The 21,172-nt window shown below is 54.5% G+C and overlaps 3 protein-coding genes across 3 annotated transcripts; 2 read left to right on the forward strand and 1 right to left on the reverse strand.

The window, feature by feature from the left end:
• Positions 1 to 3,126: 3,126 nt before the first annotated feature.
• LOC103526347 (leucine-rich repeat LGI family member 3) lies at positions 3,127 to 6,941 on the reverse strand. Its single transcript, XM_008491399.1, has 8 exons — positions 6,730 to 6,941; positions 6,127 to 6,198; positions 5,960 to 6,031; positions 5,761 to 5,832; positions 5,587 to 5,658; positions 5,332 to 5,501; positions 5,026 to 5,190; positions 3,127 to 3,944 (listed from the first exon to the last, which is right to left on the reverse strand). The coding sequence occupies exons 1-8, from the start codon at positions 6,939 to 6,941 to the stop codon at positions 3,127 to 3,129; spliced, it is 1,653 nt and encodes a 550-aa protein (XP_008489621.1).
• A 989-nt stretch (positions 6,942 to 7,930) lies between these two features.
• On the forward strand, positions 7,931 to 9,239 carry LOC115599527 (pulmonary surfactant-associated protein C-like). Its single transcript, XM_030463932.1, has 5 exons — positions 7,931 to 7,975; positions 8,091 to 8,237; positions 8,332 to 8,475; positions 8,564 to 8,674; positions 8,934 to 9,239. The coding sequence occupies exons 1-5, from the start codon at positions 7,931 to 7,933 to the stop codon at positions 9,039 to 9,041; spliced, it is 555 nt and encodes a 184-aa protein (XP_030319792.1). The 3' UTR covers positions 9,042 to 9,239.
• A 1,540-nt stretch (positions 9,240 to 10,779) lies between these two features.
• LOC115599548 (pulmonary surfactant-associated protein C-like) lies at positions 10,780 to 13,306 on the forward strand. The gene is made up of 6 exons (XM_030464074.1): positions 10,780 to 10,872; positions 11,580 to 11,885; positions 11,989 to 12,099; positions 12,798 to 12,908; positions 13,006 to 13,110; positions 13,198 to 13,306. The coding sequence occupies exons 1-5, from the start codon at positions 10,831 to 10,833 to the stop codon at positions 13,099 to 13,101; spliced, it is 666 nt and encodes a 221-aa protein (XP_030319934.1). The 5' UTR covers positions 10,780 to 10,830; the 3' UTR covers positions 13,102 to 13,110; positions 13,198 to 13,306.
• The last annotated feature ends 7,866 nt before the right edge of the window (positions 13,307 to 21,172 follow it).

Below are 21,172 nucleotides of genomic sequence, written 5' to 3' on the forward strand. Positions count from 1 at the left end.
GCCCCCTCCTCTAATGGGAAAACTTCCCATTCCACTGGGAAACCCCCCCAGGTCCCTGCTCGTCCAGCAGAACTCCCAGGACACCATTTTGGGGGGGTGTTCTGTGTTGTGTCCCCCAGGACCCCCCCCTTCCTGGCTTCCAAAGGCAAAGAGTGGCCACTGAGAATTCCCAGTGGGAATTCAAACGTTCCAGTATTTAAAAAGGTGACTACAAAGAGGGAGCCTCCCTCTTTCCTCCCTTTTTCCAAGGAAAATTCCAATTGGAGCTCAGGGGAGTGCTGGGACCCCAAAATAATGTGAGAATAAATATTAATAAACAATATTATGATATAAAATAATAAGAGGAGAAGGGTTGGACCAGGTGATGCTTAAGGTCCCTTCCAACCTGAGATTCTATGATTTTTAAATGATTTTTAATTTATTTTTTATATTTTTATTTTATTTTTAATTCTTTTTAATTTTTATTTTTATTATTTTTATTTTATTTTATTATTTTAAATTTCTTTTTCTTTTTACCTATACAACAGGAAAACCCAAACTGCTTCCATCCCAAACCCATCCATGCCCTGGGGTTGCCTCTTATTCCCTGGGAGAGGAACTTTGGGAGCTGTAATTGGTGCTTTTCTACATCCCTATTTAGGGATGGGAAAGGAAAGGGAATATTCCCCTGGAAAAATGGGGGGGGATTCCCTTCCCTGGGGACACACCATGGGACAAAAACCCCAAAAAACAAACAAACAAAAAAAGACCAGACCTGGAGGGACCCAAAAATATGGGAATTCCCCCCAACCCCTTTCCCATTCCTCACCAGGATGGGGCTGCTCCCAGGATGTGGGAGCTGGGACAGAGGGGGGAGGCAGACAGGATGGGGGTCTTGGTGTCTTTATTAGGGGGGGACACAACAAACCTGGGGTCCAGCATCCCATCCTTTTCCTCCTGGGAAGATCCCATCTATTTCCAGCATCCCAACTCCATCCAGCATCCCAACCTTTTCCTTCTGGGAGCATCCCATTCCCCCCAGCATCCCACATCCCCTGGGATATCCCATCCTTTTCCTCCTGGGAGCATCCCATCCATTTCCCACATCCTCTGGGATATCCCATCCTTGTCCTTCTGGGAATATCCACATGGCCTCTAGCATCTCACATCCCTTGGGACATCCCAACCTTTTCCTCCTGGGAGCATCCCAATGGCCTCCAGCATCCCACATCCCCTAGGATATTCCATGTCCTCCTGGGAGCATCCCACCCATTTCCAGTATCTCTCATCCAGCATCCCACATCCCTTGGGACATCCCATCCTTTTCCCCCTGGGAGCATCCCATCCACTTCCAGCATCCCACCTCCATCCAGCATCCCATCCATTTCCCACATCCCCTGGGATATCCCATCCTTGTCCTTCTGGGAATATCCAAATGGCCTCCAGCATCCCACAGCCCTTGGGACATCCCATCCTTTTCCCCCTGGGAGCATCCCATTCACTTCCAGCATCCCACATCTCCTGGGATATCCTATCCTTGTCCACCTGGGAATATCCTCATGGCCTCCAGCATCCCATCTGCCCTGGGATATCCCATCCTTTTCCTCCTGGGAGCATCCCATCCACTTCCAGCATCCCACCTCCATCCAGCATCCCATCCTTTTCCTCCTGGGAGCATCCCATCCATTTCCCACATCCCCTGGGATATCCCATCCTTGTCCTTCTGGGAATATCCAAATGGCCTCCAGCATCCCACAGCCCTTGGGACATCCCATCCTTTTCCCCCTGGGAGCATCCCATTCACTTCCAGCATCCCACATCTCCTGGGATATCCCATCCTTGTCCACCTGGGAATATCCTCATGGCCTCCAGCATCCCATCTGCCCTGGGATATCCCATCCTTTTCCCCCTGGGAGCATCCCATCCACTTCCAGCATCCCACCTCCATCCAGCATCCCAACCTTTTCCTCCTGGGAGCATCCCAGTGGCCTCCAGCATCCCACATCCCTTGGGACATCCCATCCTTTTCCTCCTGGGAGCATCCCATTCACCTCCAGCATCCCACATCCCTTGGGACATCCCATCCCCACCTCCAGCATCCCATCCTCCCAGGAGCATCCCCCCCAAATCCCAGGGAACATCCCACTCTCCTGGGGCCCATCCAGCCCCCCCACTCCCCAAACCCCCTTACCATGACCCCCCCCAAGCAGACAGAGCCACCCACACCCCCCCACCAGAGGGTGAGGGGGGGTCCCACCCCCTTCCCTGCATCCCAGGGGGGTCCCACTTCCTCCCTGCATCCCAGGTGGGGGTCCCACCCTCTTCCCTGCATCCCAGGGTGGGGGTCCCACCCTCTTCCCTGCATCCCAGGGAGAGGATCCCACCCTCCTCCCTGCATCCCAGGGGGGGTCCCACCCTCTTCCCTGCATCCCAGGGGTGTCCCACTTCCTCCCTGCATCCCAGGTGGGGGTCCCACCCTCTTCCCTGCATCCCAAGGGGGTTCCCACCCTCTTCCCTGCATCCCAGGGGGGGATCCCACCCTCCTCCCTGCATCCCAGGGCAGGGATCCCACCCTCTTCCCTGCATCCCAGGGAGAGGATCCCACCCTCCTCCCTGCATCCCAGGGGGGGATCCCACCCTCTTCCCTGCATCCCAGGGAGAGGATCCCACCCTCTTCCCTGCATCCCAAGGGGGTTCCCACCCTCTTCCCTGCATCCCAAGGGGGTTCCCACCCTCTTCCCTGCATCCCAGGGCAGGGATCCCACCCTCCTCCCTGCATCCCAAGGGGGTTCCCACCCTCTTCCCTGCATCCCAGGGGGGGTCCCACTTCCTCCCTGCATACCGGGTGGGGGTCCCACCCTCTTCCCTGCGTCCCAGGGAGAGGATCCCACCCTCCTCCCTGCATCCCAGGGTGGGGGATCCCACCCTCCTCCCTGCATCCCAGGGGGGGATCCCACCCTCTTCCCTGCATCCCAGGGTGGGGAGGGGTCCCACCTTCCTCCCTGCATCCCAGGGGTGGCTCCGGGTGCTGGATGTGGGGAACCCAAGAATTCCCAGGGGAAACTGAGGCACGTGGGGTTGGGTGAGGGGGTGGGTGAGGAAGGGGGGGGGGGGGCTGCATGCAGGGGGGGTGTCTCTGTGTCCTGGCTAGAGGCTGAGATCCACCACCACGTGCCTGTAGACCAAAGTGTTGGCCTTGAAACTGGGAGCCAGGAGGAGTTGGACGTCGGAAGCGGGAACGAACCGGAACGCCCGAGGGGCTTGGACGGAAAGCTCCTGAAACTTGAGGAATTTCTGCTTCTCCTCTTCCCACAGGTAGAGGTGGGTGAAGGAGAAATCACTGCCCAAGGCCAGGTACTGCTTTTGTCCCACCAGGAAGGGCTGCATCACCATGGAACCCCGGGATGGGAGGGTTTGGAGCTCCAGGAACCGCTGCCCTTCCCACCTCACCACCTTGGAATCTCCGATGTAGCGGCTGAGGCAGAGGAAATGTTCCTTTTTCACCTGGAAATGCTTCACCATCTGCACGTCCAGCATCTCCCCCACCTCCCCTTGGAGGGCAAATTGCTTCTGGCTCTTATTCCACTGGTAGATGACGGGAGCTTGGGAGCTGCTGGAGATGATCAGCCGGGGTTTCCCCTCGTTTTCCACGTATTCCACGTCGGTGTCGCGGTGCCAGGCGTGGAGGGCTTGGTGGGAGTAAAAACCATTCTGGTTGAGGTGGTAGAGACTGGTGGAACCAGCCTTGGAGCTGTCAGCAATGACAAAATACCAGTGGCCCTCGATCTGGAAGGCCTCGATGTCGTTGGGCTTGCGGGTTTTCTGGCTGTCGATGTCCTGGATCTTGATGAATTTGTCCACGGCCGTGTCCCAGCGGTAGATGTAGGAGCCCCCAAAAAGCTGGGCAACCACCACGTAGAGCTGGTCCTGAGCCACGATGGGCTTGCAGTGCACTGCAGAGTGAGCTGGGGGAACAGGGACAGAGAAAGAGCAGGGCAGAGAATTCAAAAAGCAGAGAAACAGAATAAAAAAATCAGAGAATCCCAGAATCAGAGAATGAGAGAATCAGAGAATCAAAAAATCTGAGAATCAGAGAAATACAGAGTTGGAGAATCACAAAATCAGAGAATAAAAAAAGCAGAGAAACCCAGAATCACAAAATCACCAAATCAGAGAAACACAAAATCAGAGAATCAGAGAATTCCAGAAAATCAGACAATCAGAGAAGCACAAAATTAGAGAATTAGGAAAACAGAGAATGAGAGAAACACCAAATCACAGCATCAGAGAATCACAGAATCCAAGAATCACAAAATCAGACAGTCCGAGAATCACCAAATCACAGAATCACCACATCAGACAATCAGATAAGCACAGACTCAGAGAATCACAAAATCAGAGAACCAGACAATCCCAGAATCACAGACTCACACAGCCCCACAATCCCAGAATCACAAAATCCCAGAATCATTTGGGTTGGAAGGGACCTCAGAGCTCATCAAGTCCAACCCTTGATCCACTCCCCCCGTGGTTCCCAGCCCATGGCACTCAGTGCCACATCCAGGCTCTTTGGAAAGATCTCCAGACACGGAGAATCCACTCCTTCCCTGGGCAGCCCATTCCAATGCCTGATCACCCTCTCCAGAAAGAAATTCTTTCTCATCTCCAACCTAAACCTCCCCTGGCACAACTTGAGACCCTGCCCTCTTGTCTTGCTGAGAGTTGCCTGGGAAAAGAGCCCAACCCCCCCCTGGCTCCAACCTCCTTTCAGGGAGTTGCAGAGAGTGATGAGGTCTCCCCTGAGCCTCCTCTTCTCCAGCCTCAACACCCCCAGCTCCCTCAGCCCTTCCTCACAGCAATTCTGCTGGATCCCTTCACAGCCTCCTTGCTCTTCTCTGCACCTGCTCCAGCACCTCAAGCTCCTTCCTGAGCTGAGGGGCCCAGCAGTGGGCACAGACGTGACGTGGGTGATGTTGTCATCTCCAATCACCCAAACCCTTGGGTGACAGCCAGGAGGGGACCCTCCCCACCCCAAAAATTCTTTACCAGGGATGTGGTCGAAGTCCCTGAGCTTGCGTTCCACGTAGTCCCACTTGAGGATGGCACAGCTGCTGGCACCAGGCTGGGCCAGGGCCACGTAGAGGTCACTGGCATAGGTAAAAGGTTCTGCTGAGACAGCCTGGAAGGGCAGCACCTGGTGGACCACGAAATCTGGGACAAAAAAAAAGAAAAGAAGGAAAGGAAAGGAGAGGAAAGGAAAGGAAAAAGGGGAAAAAAAAAAAAAAAGAGGTGAAGGTGAGGATCCCAGCCCCCCCCTGGGCGTGGGGGTGATGGGTGCCTGTGGTCCCTCACCCGTGGTGATGCACTGGAAGTCCCCAAGTGCCAAATCCCGGATCCTTTGTCCCTCAAAGTGCCCGGGGCTGCTGCAGAAGGTGGCAGGGACTGTGGTGTTGGTGTTTTCCAACCACTCCACCAACCACTTGATCTTGCAGTCACAGGACAGGGTGTTGCCCCGGAGGTCCCTGTCCCAAGGAAAACACTCAGTCACACCCCCCCCAGCATTGTCACCCTCACCCCAGAGGGTCCCCAATGCCACCCCAGCCTTACAGGTCACTCAGGATGTCCAGTGGCTTGAAGAGGTCCCGGGGCAGTGTCTGCAGGTTGTTGTTGGCCAAGGACCTGGGGGATGAAGAGGGGACACGGAGGTGACACACGAAGGGCCACGAGTGCTCCTTGGGGACCACAGGGGACAAACCCCCCCACTCCCCCGAGGGTACTCACAGGTGGGTCAGGGACTTGAGCCCACGGAAAGTGCCCTTGGAGAGAGCTTGGATGTCATTGTTCTCGATGAACCTGGGGCAAGAGGAGAGGGTGGCACGCCCATCTTGAGGGGACCATTCCCTGGGGGTACCCCCACCCCCTCCCTGTCCCCAGGTCCCTGTCCCCAGGTCCCTGTCCCCAGGTCCCTGTCCCCACGCACAGGTACTGGAGGTGTGACAGCCCAGCGAAGGCGTTGTCCCCAATCAGGGTGAACTTGTTGGAATTGAGGAGGCTGCAAAAAGAGGAAATGGGGGGGAAGGAATCAGCACCCTGGTGGGACACAGGGGGGGGGAGGGACAAGGGGGAGGGGACATCAGGAGGACCTACAGGAACTGGAGGGAGGGGATGTGTGCGAAGGCAGCCTCCCGGATCTCGGTGAAAGCCGCGTTCACCATCGTCCTGTGGGGGACACCGAGCTTCAGGGAGGGGACAGCAGGGAGGGGACACCCCCCGGCCCCTCAGCACCACACACGTGTGCACACACGCGTGTGCAAGCGTTCACACTTTCCCTGGAAGGCTCTGGAGTCATCCCCCCCCCCCTGTGTCCCCAGAGATGGGGAATGGGGACCCAGCAGCCGTGTCCCCTCCGGGCTCTGGTCCCCAAGGTCACAGCAGATGGGGAGGGAGGTGGGGATGGGCTCCAGATGGCACTGGTGGATGGATGCAGGACCTGCCACCACTGCAGGACACGGGGACCTGCCACCACTGCAGGACACGGGGCCCAGCCCTGGGGTGTCTCCAGCAACCAGCCCTGCGATGTCCCCAACCCTCTCCTGTCCCCAAGAGACACCCACACCCCACACGTTTGCACAAAAAAAAAACCCCAACCCCAACAGGCTGTCCTTGTCATCCCCAACCCCTCCCCAGCCAGCCCAGCCCTCCGGGTGACAGTGCCCTGCTCCCTGTCCCCATCCCTGTCCCCATACTCACAGGGAGATGATTTCGGGGGGCAGGTTCTTGGGCACGGCCTTGGAATCCACGCAGAAAGCTGTGTCCCGGGTGCAGGAGCAGCTCGGAGGGCAAGGAGGGGGCCTGGGGGGTCTCCGAGCTTCTACCGGGACCCAGAACCAGGCCGAGGCGAGGAAGAGGAGGAGAGCAGCGAGCTGACCCCTCAGCATCCTCCTCCCTCTCCGCGGCTCCATCGCCCAGGCCTAGCCCTGCTCTTTTTAATATTTTTTTTCTTTTTTTTTTTTTTTCCCTCTCTCCTTCCCGCAGCTGATCCCTCTCCTGTCGTTCCCAGGAGTTGCAGCCGCGACTTTTTTTTCTTTTTTCCCCGGGAGATTTCAGTATAAAACGCTGAAAGCTGCTGGCACCCGAGGCGCTGCGCTGCAGAGCATCGTGGTCCTGTGCTGCGGGAAGGGAGGGAGGGATGGGAAAGAGGGAGGGATGGGAAAGAGGGAGGGAAGGATGGGAGAGAGAGAGAGAGGGAGGGAGGGATGGATGGGGGAGAGGGATGCGGCTGAATGACAGCCCCAGCATCCCTGTCGCATGTGTCCCGCAAACCCGAGGCTGCCAGGGGGGAGCTGGGGGACTCCAGGGGTGCAGCAGGGTGGGGGATAGGAGGGAACCCACCGGGACGATGCCACCACCCCCCCACCCTGTGCTCTGCTCACGCTGCAGGGGAGAGAGGGGGATGGGGGAGGCACCGCGCATCCATCTGTCCCCTCTGTCCCGTCCGTCCCGTCCCAGGCACGGCGCTCAGGGCACACAAAGAGCCCAGCCAGCTCCTGGAGGGGGGGCAAAGGGGGGGTTTGCAGCTGCCTGGGCACAGGGCTGCAGGGACCAGGGGTGCAGTATCCACCCCCCCCCCATCCTCCGGGAGATGCTCTGAGGGTGCTGAGTCCTCAGGCTGGGAACACTCTGCCTGCCCACTGTTTACTTTGCTCCCCCCCGCCTTCCCAAATGCCGGGAAAGAGCCCTCGGAGGTTTCACACCCTCTGGGGGGGTTCACACTCTTTGGGGGGGGGGGTTCACACCCTCTGGGGGGGATCTCACACCCTCTCCTTGGCTCGGCAAACAGAGCACAAGTGGCACTTGGCCTCCAGGGTGGCCCCAACCCCCTCTTCTTCCCTTTCCTGCGGATCCTATAAATCCCTCCCCGGGTCGGGCTGGCAAAGGGACAGGAGGCGAGATGGACGAGAGCTCCAAGGAGGCATTGATGGAGGAGGCACCTCCGGTAAGGACCTCCCCCCCCCAAACTCCTCACCCAGCTTGGGGACCCAGCCTGGGGCTGTCGTGTCCCTGTCCCCAGGCTCAGCCGGGTTTGTCCTTTGTGTGTCTCCTCCCCACAGAGTTACACAGCCTCCTCCCGCCCGCCCTACAGCCCCCCCCAGCTGAAGTCCTTGCTGGTGGTGGTGCTGGTGGTGCTGGTCCTCACGGTTGTCATTGTCACCTTCCTCCTCCTGGGGCTGCACATCACCGAGACCCACGCCGAGACGGTGAGGAGGGGGGACGGGGACAGCACGGGGACACCACCCGTGGGGCTTAGAGCCCCAAAATCCCCGCAACCCTCCTTTCCTCTTCACCTGGCAGGTTTTGAGGATGACCATCCAGGGTTTGGATGGAGAGGGGACACCCCCCCAGCACCTCTCCATGAGCAAGAAGGAAAGGACCGGGACCTTCGCCGTGCAGGATGGGCTCAACGCCTCTGCCGTGGTGGTTTATGACTACAGCAAGGTCTGGGGACAGCCCAGGGGACGTGGGGGGGTGACAGCAGTGGGGACAGGGCTGAGCTGACCCCCCGGGTGGGTCTGTTTGTACCCAGCTGCTGGTCAGCTACAGGTCCTGGAGTCACCGTGCCTGCTACATCACCCGCATGGACAAGGACAACATCCCCGGGCTGGATGCTGTCACCCAAACCTTCCAGCACAGGCAGGTGAGGGTTGGTCACCCCTTTGGTCACCTCCTGGGCCACCACGGGGAAGGATAGGGCTTGTGGAAAAAAAAAGAAAAAAATAAAAAAAGTGTAGCTGTGGCACTGTGGGACACGGTTTAGTGGGAGTGGGTGTGTTGGGTGGATGGTGGGACTGGAGGAGCTCAGGGGTCTTCTCCAACCTGAATGGTTCTGTGGTTCTGCCAGAGGGATGGCTACCAGTAGCCAAGGCTGGTAGCCCACCCCGTTCTCTCTCCTGCAGGCTGAGATGAAGGAGGTTGGGGACAATGTGGTGGCCTTGGCCGACCGCTCCATCCTGGGCACCACCGTCAACATCCTCTGCAGCTCTGTCCCTGTCTACTGGGCATAGTGACCCCCCCCAGGGGGACAGGATGGTGACGTGGGGATGGCACCGTCCCCATGCTCCCCAGGGATCTCTCCTCCTCCTCCCTGTCCCTGTCCCCTGCGTGTCCCCAAGGGGGTGCTCTGTCCTCAGAGGCTCAGCACCGCGGCGCTCCCACAGCACTTGCAATCATCATCACTAATAATAAATAATAATAAAGTGGGATTTGCTTCGGGAGTTGCTTCAGGAGTCATCTCTCTGTGTGCCACCCAAGGCCCGGGTCCCTCTTCCCTGTGCTGCTCCTGTCCTTGTCCCCATCACACTGGCCAAACAGGGGGGACAAGGTTGTCCCAGGGATGTTGGAGTTGCTCCATCCCACCCTGGGTGAGGAGCAGGGAGGAGGTGGCACTTGGCCACACTGCCCACCCTGCTCCGTGGCCACTGTCCCCTCTGTGCCACCCTGAGGGGGTGAGCAAGGTGGCAGCAGCCCCTCCAGCCCATGGTCACCCAGTGACTCCAGGTGCAGAGGGGGGCAGAGGGGCTGTGCCACATCCCCACAATCCCCTCACTCCAGCACCCCCAAACCCCCATTTACCACCCCAGACCCTGCTCCTTCACCCCAAAGCAGTTGGGAGCATCCTCGGGGGGCACCTCCAGGCTCAGGGGATCAGCAGGGATAGAGAGGAAAAAAAAAAGACCCCAGGGGGACCCTGCCCACCCCCCAGGAGCACAATTGGGGCATTAACTGGGGATTGGGGGCAGCCGGGGGGGTCTGGGGGCTCTGCTGGGAATCTGCACATGGCTGAGTGTGGACATAGGGCTGGCAGCTCTGCTCCCCCCCAGAAAAAATCCTGCTCTGGCCCTGAGCCCGTGTCACCCAAGCAAGGCCCTGGGGTCAGGGGGGTGCTGAGAGCCCAGGGAAGGGACAAGGGCTCCCCACGGCCACTCCTGAGTGGGGGAACAAACACCTTGGAGCTGCTCCCAAGTGTCCCGTGCTCCTCAACGGTGTGGGACAAGAGGCAGCTGTGACGGGGGGTGCACACCCTCACCCCCCCCAAAACAAAAAAAGAAAAAAAAAAAAAGAAAAAAAAGAGAGTCTGGGGTCCCAGGAGGCCAAGGGGGGCACCCAGGGGTGACTGTGAGGTCCCCCCCTGAGCCAAACTCTGAGAGAGGCTCATGTCCTGTTCTGCTGATTGCACCACCCGAGGTGCCACCCCCTGTCACCCCCCCCTCCTCATGAGCAAACTCACCCCTGACACCCCCCCCCAAAGCCCCATCCCCATCATACCATCCCCTCCGAGCCCCCCATAATCCTCTAGACCGCATAGAACCCAGCCCTGGCCGTGGTCCCAGGATATGTGTGTGTCCCCCCCTGTGGTGACCCCGCTGCCACCCTGTCCTGGCGGGCTGTGGGAAAGCTTTTAATGTCCCCTTCGCAGCGGTTCCAGGTGCCCCAGCTGGCCCGGGGACAGGGACACAGAGCCAGGTCTCGCCTTGCCCACAGCTGTGGCCGGATGCTCCACCCTGGAGAAGAGAGAGCTCCAGGGTGCTCCAGGGTTTGCTTTGGCCCCGACACCTCCCTCCTGAGCGGCCGAGTGACCCTCGTGAGCTTGGGGACAAGTGTCCTCAGAGCCTCTTCACCAGCGGGGTTCCCAAGGGGAGCTGCAGCAAACAGAGGTGAAGTGGATTGCATCCCCCCAGCCCCACCGCACCCCCGCATCCACCCCTCTGCCCTCCCTACCCACCATCCCAGTATAAAAAACCGCAGTCCCAGTTGCTCCGGGGCTGCCCGCACTGGGAGGAGGAGGAGGCAGCCATGGAGAGCAGCATGAAGCAGGTGGTGATTGAAGAGAAGCCGGTGAGTCCCCAAAGAGGGGTGACATGGGGGTCCCTGTGCCCACCAGAGATGCTCCGTACCCAGTCCAGCCCAGTTTGGCACCCAAGCGGGATCCCGCACCCTCCCGAACTCAGGGAGGGGGAGATGGGGGGTGAACCCATCCCCCCGCATCCTTCATCTCCTCCCTCCCTGATCCCAGTTTGGCACTGGAGCAAAACCATCGGGATCCTGCACCCCCCGGAGCTCAGGGAGGGGGAAATGGGGGGTGAACCCATCCCCCCGCATCCTTCATCTCCCGTCTCCTCCTTCCCTGATCCCAGTTTGGCACTGGAGCAAAACCCATCGGGATCCCGCACCCTCGAAGCTCAGGGAGGGCGGGCTGAGGGGGGCGAACCCATTCCCTGCATCCTTCATCTCCCATCTCCTCCCTCCTTGATCCCAGTTTGGCACTGGTGCACGTGTGCTGGACTAAATCCCACCGGGATCCCGCACCCCCGGAGCTCAGGGTGGGATGAGGGGGGCGAACCCATCCCCTGCATCCTTCATCTCCCATCTCCTCCCTCCTTGATCCCAGTTTGGCACTGGTGCACGTGTGCTGGACTAAATCCCACCGGGATCCCGCACCCCCGGAGCTCAGGGAGAGCGGGATGAAGGGGGCGAACCCATCCTCCCGCATCCTTCATCTCCCATCTCCTCCCTCCCTGATCCCGCTTTTCCCATTCCCGCAGGACCAGGAGAAGGGGTGCTGCAAATGCTGTTGGCCCTGTGCCATATGCTGCTCCAAATGTCACCTCCCCCGCTGCCTCAAGTGTCCCGGCTGCAAGGGCTGCGGGAGTTGCGGGAGTTGCGGGAGCTGCCTCAAGAGAGCTTTCTGCTTCCTGCCCCGCCTCCTCTGCTGGCTGCCCCGCAAGCTCCTGAGCTGCGGCCACCTCCGGTGTCTCCTGATCACCCTGGTGGTCGTGGTCCTCCTGGTGGTGATTGTCGCCGGCATCCTGCTGATGTGGCTGTGGGTTGGCCAGCAGCAGGCTGACACCGTAAGTTGGGGACCCCAAACTTCTCCCATCACCGCTGTCACCCCGGGCAGGGGTTGCTGAAGGTGTTGGGGATCCCCTCCCATCCCAAAAAACTCCTCCCCAGGTGCTGCGGGTGGGGATGCAGAGGGGGTTGGCTTGGGAAGAGGATGTGGCCACTTTCTACCTGGATGCTGGGGATGGGGACCCGGCCACGGTCATCTATGACTACAAAAATGTGAGTAAAGTTGGGGAAAAAGGGGGACAGGGAATGGGTGAGAGGAGCAGAAGGGATGGGAAAGGATTCCAGGAAAAATCCTGTGGGGAAGAGGCTCAGGGGAGACCTCATCACTCTCTCCAACTCCCTGAAAGGAGGTTGGAGCCAGGGGCGGGTTGGGCTCTATCAGTCAGACAAGGGGGAATGGGATAAACTCTGCCAGGGAAGAGTAGGGTGGAGATTGGGAAAAAATCCTTCCCAGAGAGGGTGATCAGACACTGGGATGGGGTGTCCAGGGAGGGGGGGATTCTCCATCCCTGGAGGCTTTGAAGAAGGGACGGAATGTGGCACTGAGTGCCATGGGCAGGGAACCACGGGGGGAGTGGATCAAGGGTTGGGTTGGATGATCCCAGAGGTGCTTTCCATCCCAAATGATTCTGGGATTTTGTGATTCTGTGATATTCTGTGACTTTGGGATTTTGTGACTCTGGGATTCTGGACTTCTGTGATTTTATGATTCTGTGACTCTGAATCTCAGAGATTCTGGGACTTTATGATTCTGGGACTTTATGATTCTGGGACTTTATGATTCTGGGTTTCTGGGACTTTATGATTCTGTGATTATATGATTCTGTGACTCTGGGATTCTCTGGTTCTGTGATTTGGTGATTCTGTGGGGTTCTGTGGGACCCAGCTGATCCATTTCTCTCTGCCATCAGCTGCTGGTCACCTACAGATCCCGACTCCACCACTCCTGCTACGTCACCCGCGTGGACAAGGACAACATCCCAGGACTGGACACTGTCACCCAAACCTTCCAGCGCCGGCAGGTGAGGCTTTGGGACAGGCTGGGGAGTGCCCTCCCCCCCTCGATGAAGAAGTGGGGTGCAGCACCCACCCCTCCTGTCCCTTGCTGTCCCCGTGCAGGCTGAGCAGAGGCTGAGCCTGCCCCTGGCTGACCCCTCCCTCCTGGGGACCACCGCCAGCATCCTCTGCAGCATCCTCCCCATCTATTGGGCTTAGCCTGGCAGGGTGAGTGCAGAGGGGGGGTTGGGAGGGTGAGAAGAGACCCCCCACCCACCCTAAAATCCCCCTGACAGTGCCAACTTTCCCTTGCAGCATCCCTGATGGACACAGCGTTGCCTCAACCCCCTCGGGAGCATCACCAACACCTCTGCACCCCCTCACCCTCCCCAAATTTGAGGGGGGGGGGGGTACGATGATGAGTGGGGGGGTTTAGGGGGTCTTTTGGGGTGGGGGGTGTCCAGCTTTATGTCTCTGATGCAATGGTGGTGCTGGGGGGGGGTTGGAGGGTGTGGGTGGGTGGCTGCTTGGGACAGCTGGTTTGTCACTTAAAGTCTTCTCAGCTTTGCCAAAGTAAAAAAAAAAAAAACCACCAAAAAAAGAAACCAACCCAAAAACCCAAACCCATGACACTTAAAAGGACCAAACTCTCTGTTCCTATTCTTTGCTCCCTGCTGCACATCCCACCTTCTTTGCTGTAAAAAGAAAAAAAAAATTGCATTTTGGGGCTCTGAGCAGCATGAAGGGGAATTTTTGGGGGCTGGGGGCTCACTGGATGCACCTCAGGGCACGGGACCAACCTGTGCTGCTCCCTCTTCCTGCCAGAGGCTGGAAAAATGTCCCTGTTCTGGAAAAATGTCTCTGTCCTCTCCTGCCCTGCAGAGCTGAATAAAGGATAAAGGGAAGAATCAGGTCTTGGAGCTATTCCTGGACACAGCTCGTGTCCTGGCCACTGGCTGAAGCCCCAGGACTGGGATCATTGGGGTTGGGATGCTGGTTTTAGGATTGGGATCATTGGAATGGGATGCTGGTGTTATTAGGGATGGGATTATGAGGACTGGGATTGTTTGGACTGGGATGGTGTTATTAGGACTGGGTTTATTGGGACTGTGCTGCTGGTATTAGGACTGGGATTATTTGGACTGGGGTGCTGGTGTTATTAGGACCAGGATTATGAGGACTGGGATTTTGGGGACTGAGATGTTGGTATTAGGACTGGGATTTGGAGGACTGGGATTACTTGGACTAGGGTGCTGTTATTGGGTCTGGGATTACTGGAAGGGGATATTTTGGTGCTATTAGGTCTGGGATTATTGGGACTGGGATGCTGGTGCTGTGAGGACTGGAATTATTGGGACTGAGCTGCTGGTGTTATTGAGACTGGAATTATTGGGACTGGGCTGCTGGTGTTGTTAGGACTGGAATTATTGGGACTGGGCTGCTGGTGTTACTGGGACTGGAATTATTGGGACTGGGATGCTGGCCCCCATGGCAGGGGGGGGAAACACGACTCCTCCTCAGCTGCCCCAGGATCTTTATTTAAAAATCCCCTCGGGGTTGACCAGGCAGCCCCAGGCACACAGCTGGGATGGGATGGGATGTGCTGAGTTTTCCAAGGGCTCAGCACCCCTCCACAGGGCTCAACCTCACCCTTCCACCCCCCCAATGCTGGAGCAGCTGAAGATGAGCAGTCAGAAACTTGGCAGCCCCCCCAGGTCCTTGTGCAATCACCCCAGTGCCCTCCAGCCCTGCTTCCTACAGCCTGCACAGGGAGAGGTTTGCACCCTGGGGTGAGGGGGGGGACACAGGGACCCCCGGGGCAGGGGGTGTCAGCTCCCCCCCCTCCCCGAGATGGGTACGGGGACAGGCAGAGGTGGTGGTGGCACTTCCCGGGGAGCTGGGTGCTGTCCTTGTCCCCATCCCGCCCCGCGGGGTTGGTGATGCTCAGGAGGAACAGGCAGGTGGCACTGCCACCACTCCGGGGACATCGGTGACAGCAAGAGCCACGGAGGTGACACGGCTCGGCAGGGCTGTGTGGAGACCCCGTTCCTCACGGGGACACGCGTGTCCCAGCGTGGGACATCCCCCACCACCACCCCCAGGCTGGGCAGGAGCAAGCAGCAACCCCTGAGCTGTCCCCTGCCACCCCTGATGGGGTCCCCCCATGGGACACAGCCACCCCTGGGGACACGGGGACCTGATGGGGGACAGGACCAGGTCTACCTCTCCATCCTGTCCCACAGGGTGACCTCCCTGCCATGCCAGCCAGGACATGAGCCATCCCCACACCACCCGACTTCTTGAGCTGAGGGAGGGGGTGAAAAATCCCCAATCCCTCTGGGAATCCGTGAAGTGAGGGAGCAAAAAAACCAAGTAGAACCAAAGCTGTGGCAGAGTCACCACCCTGAAGTATCTGCTGGGGGACAGGGAGCCCCCCTTGTCCTTGTCCTTGTCCTTGTCCTTGTCCTTGTCCTTGTCCTTGCCCTTGTCCTCGCCCTCGTCCTCCTCCTCCTCGTCCTCCTCCTCCTCGTCCTCGTCCTCGTCCTCCTCCTCCTCCTCCTCCTCCTCCTCCTCCTCCTCCTCCTCCTCCTCCTCCTCCTCCTCCTCCTCCTCCTCCTCCTCCTCCTCCTCCTCCTCCTCCTCCTCCTTCTCTGTCTGCTTCTTCTCCACCTCCTCCTCCTCCTTCTTCTTCTCCTCCTCCTTCTTCTTCTCCTCCTCCTCCTCCTTCTCCTCCTCCTTCTCCTTCTCCTCCTCCTTCTCCTTTCCACTCCATTGTCACTGTTTAGCTTGTGTTTTGCAGGTCTGACACCTGTCTGTCCTCCAAAGCCTAAACCTGAACTATTCCCTCTCTCCAGGATCTTCACAAAACCAATACAATGTTCAGGGGGAATAAAAGCGATCCGGGGAAACTGCCGCTTCGGGCTGGGAGATTCAAGGTTTGTGGTAAAACGCAAACCCGTAGGCCGATTGTTGGTGGTGCTGTGGGTAGGGTTCCATGGGAGGGTTAGGGCCAGGCAAAGTTTTCAGTGGTCACTCTTTGGTTCAGTTTTCAGCCCGAAGTGGCCATTTTCCCCTATCTCTGACTGGGGTCCTAAAAGTCCGAACGGTCGGGACTGGCAACCAAATGCAAAGAGTGAGCACTAAAACCACATGCAACAAAAATGGCATTCCTGGTCACAGGGGGAGAAGGGGAAAGAAAGAAAAACACAGAAAGGAGGGTAAAGAATTCTTCACTACCCCAGAATTAGGAGTGCTAATGATATTAACATGAGATGCTGAAGTTCTGCTCCAATAGTTATTTCAATGCAGAGAGAAATAACCAATAAGATGCTGTGGTTATTTTGAGTATTTAACAGATGCAACATGAGTCTCTATAGTCCTTGATCAAATGAAGAAAAGAAGTTTCTGTTTATTTTAACATTTCTGTATCATCTTCTCCTCATTGCACATTTTTTCACATACATATCCAACTGGTTTCTTCACCTCTTTCTGTGCAGGTTTAGCCAGGCATGAAGTGGTAATAATTACCAGTTGTGGTGATAATTATTCTTTGAGCTTAATTAATGGTCATAAAAAAATTCAAACTTCTTGATAAGGTTGTTTTAGTGTAAGTAAATATTATTGTCTTGCTCAGAAGAGACAGAAATGCAGGGGAAGTTTGCTAGAGCTGTATGGTGTCACGATTAATAGTGAAGTCACTGCAGCCATGAGTGTTAGCAGATAATGCTGTCATCAAGGTGGAACAAAATACAACTGAGCTCTTGGTCAGTGGTTTTTGGAGATTAAGGAACTCACTTTGAAGAGCCAAAACCCCTCTGTGTTGTAGCATAACTACTTCATGCACATTTAGCAAAAGAGGACAATTAGCACATCAAGAGACAGAAAAAACACCCCCTAACATGTGCTATCACCTAGAGCACTTAAAACTTTCATGTAAAACTCTATCTATGGTTTGATCAAGTTTAAATTATATATGACAAAATCCCACTTAGGAATTTCCTAAGGATGTGAAGGACTTTACTTACACTGGTGTCCATGATTTAACTGGATGCTTCATGTCCAGGTCCACAAAGGTACCTAGGAGCATCATTCTTACCTGGGTGTTTAACTCCTAAAATGACTAGATTTTTTGTCTTTAAACAATTGCAGGTTTGGAATTTCTTAGTCTTGATTAATTCCTGCTTAAAATATCAGTTGACTTGGTTACAACACATGCAGTGTGGAATAGGAATTAAAAGAATATGGGTATATTGCCCAGGTGGCCAAGAAGGCCAATGGCATCCTGGCCTGTATCAGAAACAGCGTCACCAGCAGGTCCAGGGAAGGGATTCTGCCCCTGTACTCAGTGCTGGTGAGGCCACACCTCGAGTACTGTGTCCAGTTCTGGGCCCCTCAGTTTAAGAAGGATGTAGAGGTCCTGGAACAGGTCCAAAGGAGGGCAACCAGGCTGGTGAAGGGACTGGAGCACAGGCCCTATGAGGAGAGGCTGAGAGAGCTGGAGCTGTTCAGCCTGAAGAAGAGGAGGCTCAGGGGAGACCTCATTGCTGTCTACAACTCCCTGAAAGGAGGCTGTAGCGAGGTGGGAACTGGACTCTTTTCACAGACGACCTTCAACAAGACAAGAGGACACAGTCTTAAGTTGTGCCAGGGGAGGTTTAGGTTAGATATTAGAAAGAATTTCTTCACGGAGAGGGTGATCAGGCATTGGAATGGACTGCCCGGTGAGGTGGGAGATTCTCCGTCCCTGGAGACATTTAAAAAAAGACTGGATGTGGCACTCAGTGCCATGGTCTAGCAACTGCTCCGGTGGGTCAAGGGTTGGACTAGATGATCTCTGAGGTCCCTTCCAACCCGGCTAATTCTATGATTCTATGATATGTACAAAAACAGCCACACATAATCACCTGCAGCTTTTTCCCAGGACAACAGGGCTTAAACTGCCTGAAACAAGGGCTCCATTTAGCAAGGTGAAGATGCCCAAATCAGCAGCATCCCCAGAAGCCAGAATGAGCAATTTCAGAAAAGTACTTAAAAGTTATTAGATATTGGATAATGCTTAAACCAAACTGGTTTGAGGAACACTCATAGCTCAAAAAAGGCCATCTGGTGGCAGAGCCCCCGAGGGGTTTAAAAATAGCACTCCTCGTTCACAGGCACAGCTCCTTACGTATTCACATGCTGATTAACCATCTGATTTGTTAGGCATTTAATTCTGACAGCTGCTTTGCACAAGTTAAGTGTGTGCATTAAGCACTCATAAAAACACTCATGGACACCATCGTACATCGCACACTGGATGAGCCAGGCAGAAAATTAACAGAAATGGATTGTTATTGTCTCCAAGCAAAAAGTATTATTAGCACAGCTGGAACATCTCCAATTTTCTAGCCAATCACACTCAGTTCCCACTGCTAATAGGATCTTGCTCATTTTAGAACCCAGAAGCAAGATGTATCACCATGACGAGAGCATACACATAGGTCTAAATGCTGAGAGAAGGGCTTTGCTATATAAATGTCAGATCCCAAATCCTTACCAGCCCAGCAGGATTTGCTAGGAAGTTTTCAATGTCCTTGGGTAGATATAAGAGAATAATTGTGGTAATCAAGACTGTCATGATAATGTTATCCTCCTCAATATGTATTTTCATGAAGTCTCAAAGCACTATGAGCAAGATTTAATCAATTCTTTCTTCTAAAGTACAGGATTGCTTTCACAGAGCCCACTGCAGTATACAAGGGGTTCATAAAGTCCTGACTGGCTTTGTACCATCACTGAGGTCTGCTCTTCCTTTCCTGGCCTCTTGCAGGCTCTGGCATGAGGGAGAACATCCATTAATGGCAGTGAGTAAAGCCATCCAATTGTGGCAACGCTTCTGAGCAGCTTGGCTGCAGGCATCATCTCTGTTCACATCTGATAACCCTGTTAGAGGGCTTCAGAGTGCAGCATTTCTGTCCTTGGGGCTGTACTTCCTTGTGCTATCCTGGAAATTCCCCCAAATCTACATGTCTGACATCACTGAGAAGTGTTATCTGCCCCACTGTTCCCTCCTCACAGCCAGAGGCCAGTTGGGCAGGGGGTGGAATATCCTTTAATTCAGTGAGTACTAGAAAGGATATTCTGAGGCATTTCAACAGTTTTGTCTGCAGCTGAAGAATCAGTCTCCAAAATCCCTTCCTCTTCAACCAAGGGCAGCAAGGTCAGGACATAGTTCATTGCAATCTTCCAGACAACAGAGGTCAAAAAATAATGCTGAAAATAAATGAACACCACTGCTTGCATGGCAGCCACACGATTTGTTTGTTGTGACATCCAGGTCTACACTCAACAGCTCAGGAGATTCTCAGTGTCCCAAAGCTATCATGAATTGCTCGTGCATGTTGCAGGAAGATACATGAATAGGATAAAGAATTTCAGTGGCAGTTTGGGCAGGTTATGTGTAGAAATTCAGAAGGTGAGTAACAATACTGCTGTTCATAGAATCATAGAATTGGCTGGGTTGGAAGGGATCTCAGAGATCATCAAGTCCAACCCTTGATCCACTACCGTTGCAGTTACTAGACCATGGCACAGAGTGCCACATCCAGTCTCTAACAACATTTTAACAACGTTTTTAAAATAATACTGGTCTGCTTTTCCTTCTTTCTCTCCTTCACTTCTGTCTCAGCATGTTTAGCACAACTTGGACTGGGCAGCAAACCTATGCTAGAGGGGGTCATGGAGAGTTCTCATTTCACACAGTCCAGACCTAACTGTGAGCAGGGCAATGCTGTCTGAAAGGCCACCATGCCAATACCTTTCCTTCTCTTAAATCCCTTAGAGCCCCCAGAACACCTGTGTGATTTTCTTCATTAGCAGCCTCTACATTTCTTTGATTTCTTAACCCTTTGGTTTTTGCTTTCCCCCGAGTAGTACAATAAGGAATTCTCTGCTGTCACAGGGATCTCTTCCTTATTTTTTGCTATGACCCAGCAGCAAACAAGTCATGCCATCAAATGCACAAATGCTTTAGACAAAATATTAATTAATATTGCATTATTCCTGAAAGTCAGTTAAAATATAATGGAACACAGTGGTCAGCAGGTTATGATTAGGTAAAAGGAATTCCAGGAGAAATTTAAAGGTGCTAATCTTAGGAATACTGGACTAACTCTCATTTTCCCTGAATTAATCACCCTGTAGAAAAACACATCAACCAGTGAATAATATAGTTGGCAGTTCCACAGCTAGTGCAGTTACAATGCACTGGGAGGATAATAAAATGTAGTTAATAAAATAAAGCTCATAGATAAGTATAATTATAATTCAAAAGACAAAATTCTCCAACTCATCCTGAGTGCTATTTATAAAGAACCAAAATATCAGACTATCTTTCAATTATCCCCTTGTGCCAACGAAACAGAAAAGAAATGAGACTTCATCTTAGCAATGCAGAGGAGCAGCAGCATCCAGCCCACTGAAATTACTGCTGCAAAAGATGAGCCAGACACTGAGTGATGCAGAGCCTGAAGTAGGAACTGTGGCTAACCTGGGATTTGGGAAACAGCCAGGGGAGGTACTCCTGGCCTTTCTTCTGTAACTGCTGCATGTGTCTGGCATGTTTTGGCACTCATTCCCACAGGATTAGCTGGGCTGAGGGCAGCATGGTGAGAAGTTCTACTTTATCCAGGCTGAAACTGTTAATCTCTACTTATTCAATGAAACAAAAACATGTTCATTCTAGGGAACACAACAGGTTGCCAGATACCTAAGTAGCTGGTCCTAAAAACATTTGATCCTAAACCTAGGAAGGGTTTATATTATTAAGAAGTCTATTAATAATTTTCTTTCCACCTGTGGTTCACAGTCTGAGTGACAAACACTTAAGCTGCTGCACAAAGGAAACCCAAAACATCTTCAGAGTACCTGAAAGTTTTTCCCTCTTTGCTCACTTCAAATCCAGTATTCAAGTTTTGTTTTCTCTTCTGCTTTGTTGTTTCCCCAGGCTGCAAGTTAAAGCTTAAGAGTTACACACCAAGAATTTCAATCAGATCTGGGAGAGGAGGGATTTGGGAATTCAGTTTGTAAGGTAGCAGATGCTTTCAGCTAAAGGCCTGGGCAAGCTGGACCAGATGCCAGTTTGCTGATGTACTGGCACAGAGTGGGAATTAGGCAAATCTCCTCACCTTCACAGACACAAAGTAAAGCCTCAGTCTACTGAAATCAGTGGGAATTTTGCCATGGACTTTTGTGAAGTCCCATTTATTCTCAATGGCTTTCTGCTCTTTAATCATGGCCCCTCTCCTGCAGA

The sequence above is a fragment of the Calypte anna genome, chromosome 22, assembly GCF_003957555.1.
Source record: "Calypte anna isolate BGI_N300 chromosome 22, bCalAnn1_v1.p, whole genome shotgun sequence".
Lineage (NCBI taxonomy): Eukaryota > Metazoa > Chordata > Aves > Apodiformes > Trochilidae > Calypte > Calypte anna.

What these genes read in the sequence shown, in the direction of transcription:
- LOC103526347 (XM_008491399.1), bottom strand. Translation starts at nt 6,941, where the DNA reads ATGGAGCCGCGGAGAGGGAGGAGGATGCTGAGGGGTCAGCTCGCTGCT. An exon ending in CTGTCACACCTCCAGTACCT is followed by an intron (nt 5,833 to 5,959) that starts GTGCGTGGGGAC and finishes CTCTTGCCCCAG; the next exon opens with GTTCATCGAGAACAATGACA. An exon ending in CTTCCAGTGCATCACCACGG is followed by an intron (nt 5,191 to 5,331) that starts GTGAGGGACCAC and finishes TTTTTGTCCCAG; the next exon opens with ATTTCGTGGTCCACCAGGTG.
- LOC115599548 (XM_030464074.1), top strand. Translation starts at nt 10,831, where the DNA reads ATGGAGAGCAGCATGAAGCAGGTGGTGATTGAAGAGAAGCCG. An exon ending in GCCAGCAGCAGGCTGACACC is followed by an intron (nt 11,886 to 11,988) that starts GTAAGTTGGGGA and finishes ACTCCTCCCCAG; the next exon opens with GTGCTGCGGGTGGGGATGCA. An exon ending in AAACCTTCCAGCGCCGGCAG is followed by an intron (nt 12,909 to 13,005) that starts GTGAGGCTTTGG and finishes GTCCCCGTGCAG; the next exon opens with GCTGAGCAGAGGCTGAGCCT.
- LOC115599527 (XM_030463932.1), top strand. Translation starts at nt 7,931, where the DNA reads ATGGACGAGAGCTCCAAGGAGGCATTGATGGAGGAGGCACCTCCG. An exon ending in CCGAGACCCACGCCGAGACG is followed by an intron (nt 8,238 to 8,331) that starts GTGAGGAGGGGG and finishes TTCACCTGGCAG; the next exon opens with GTTTTGAGGATGACCATCCA. An exon ending in TGGTTTATGACTACAGCAAG is followed by an intron (nt 8,476 to 8,563) that starts GTCTGGGGACAG and finishes GTTTGTACCCAG; the next exon opens with CTGCTGGTCAGCTACAGGTC.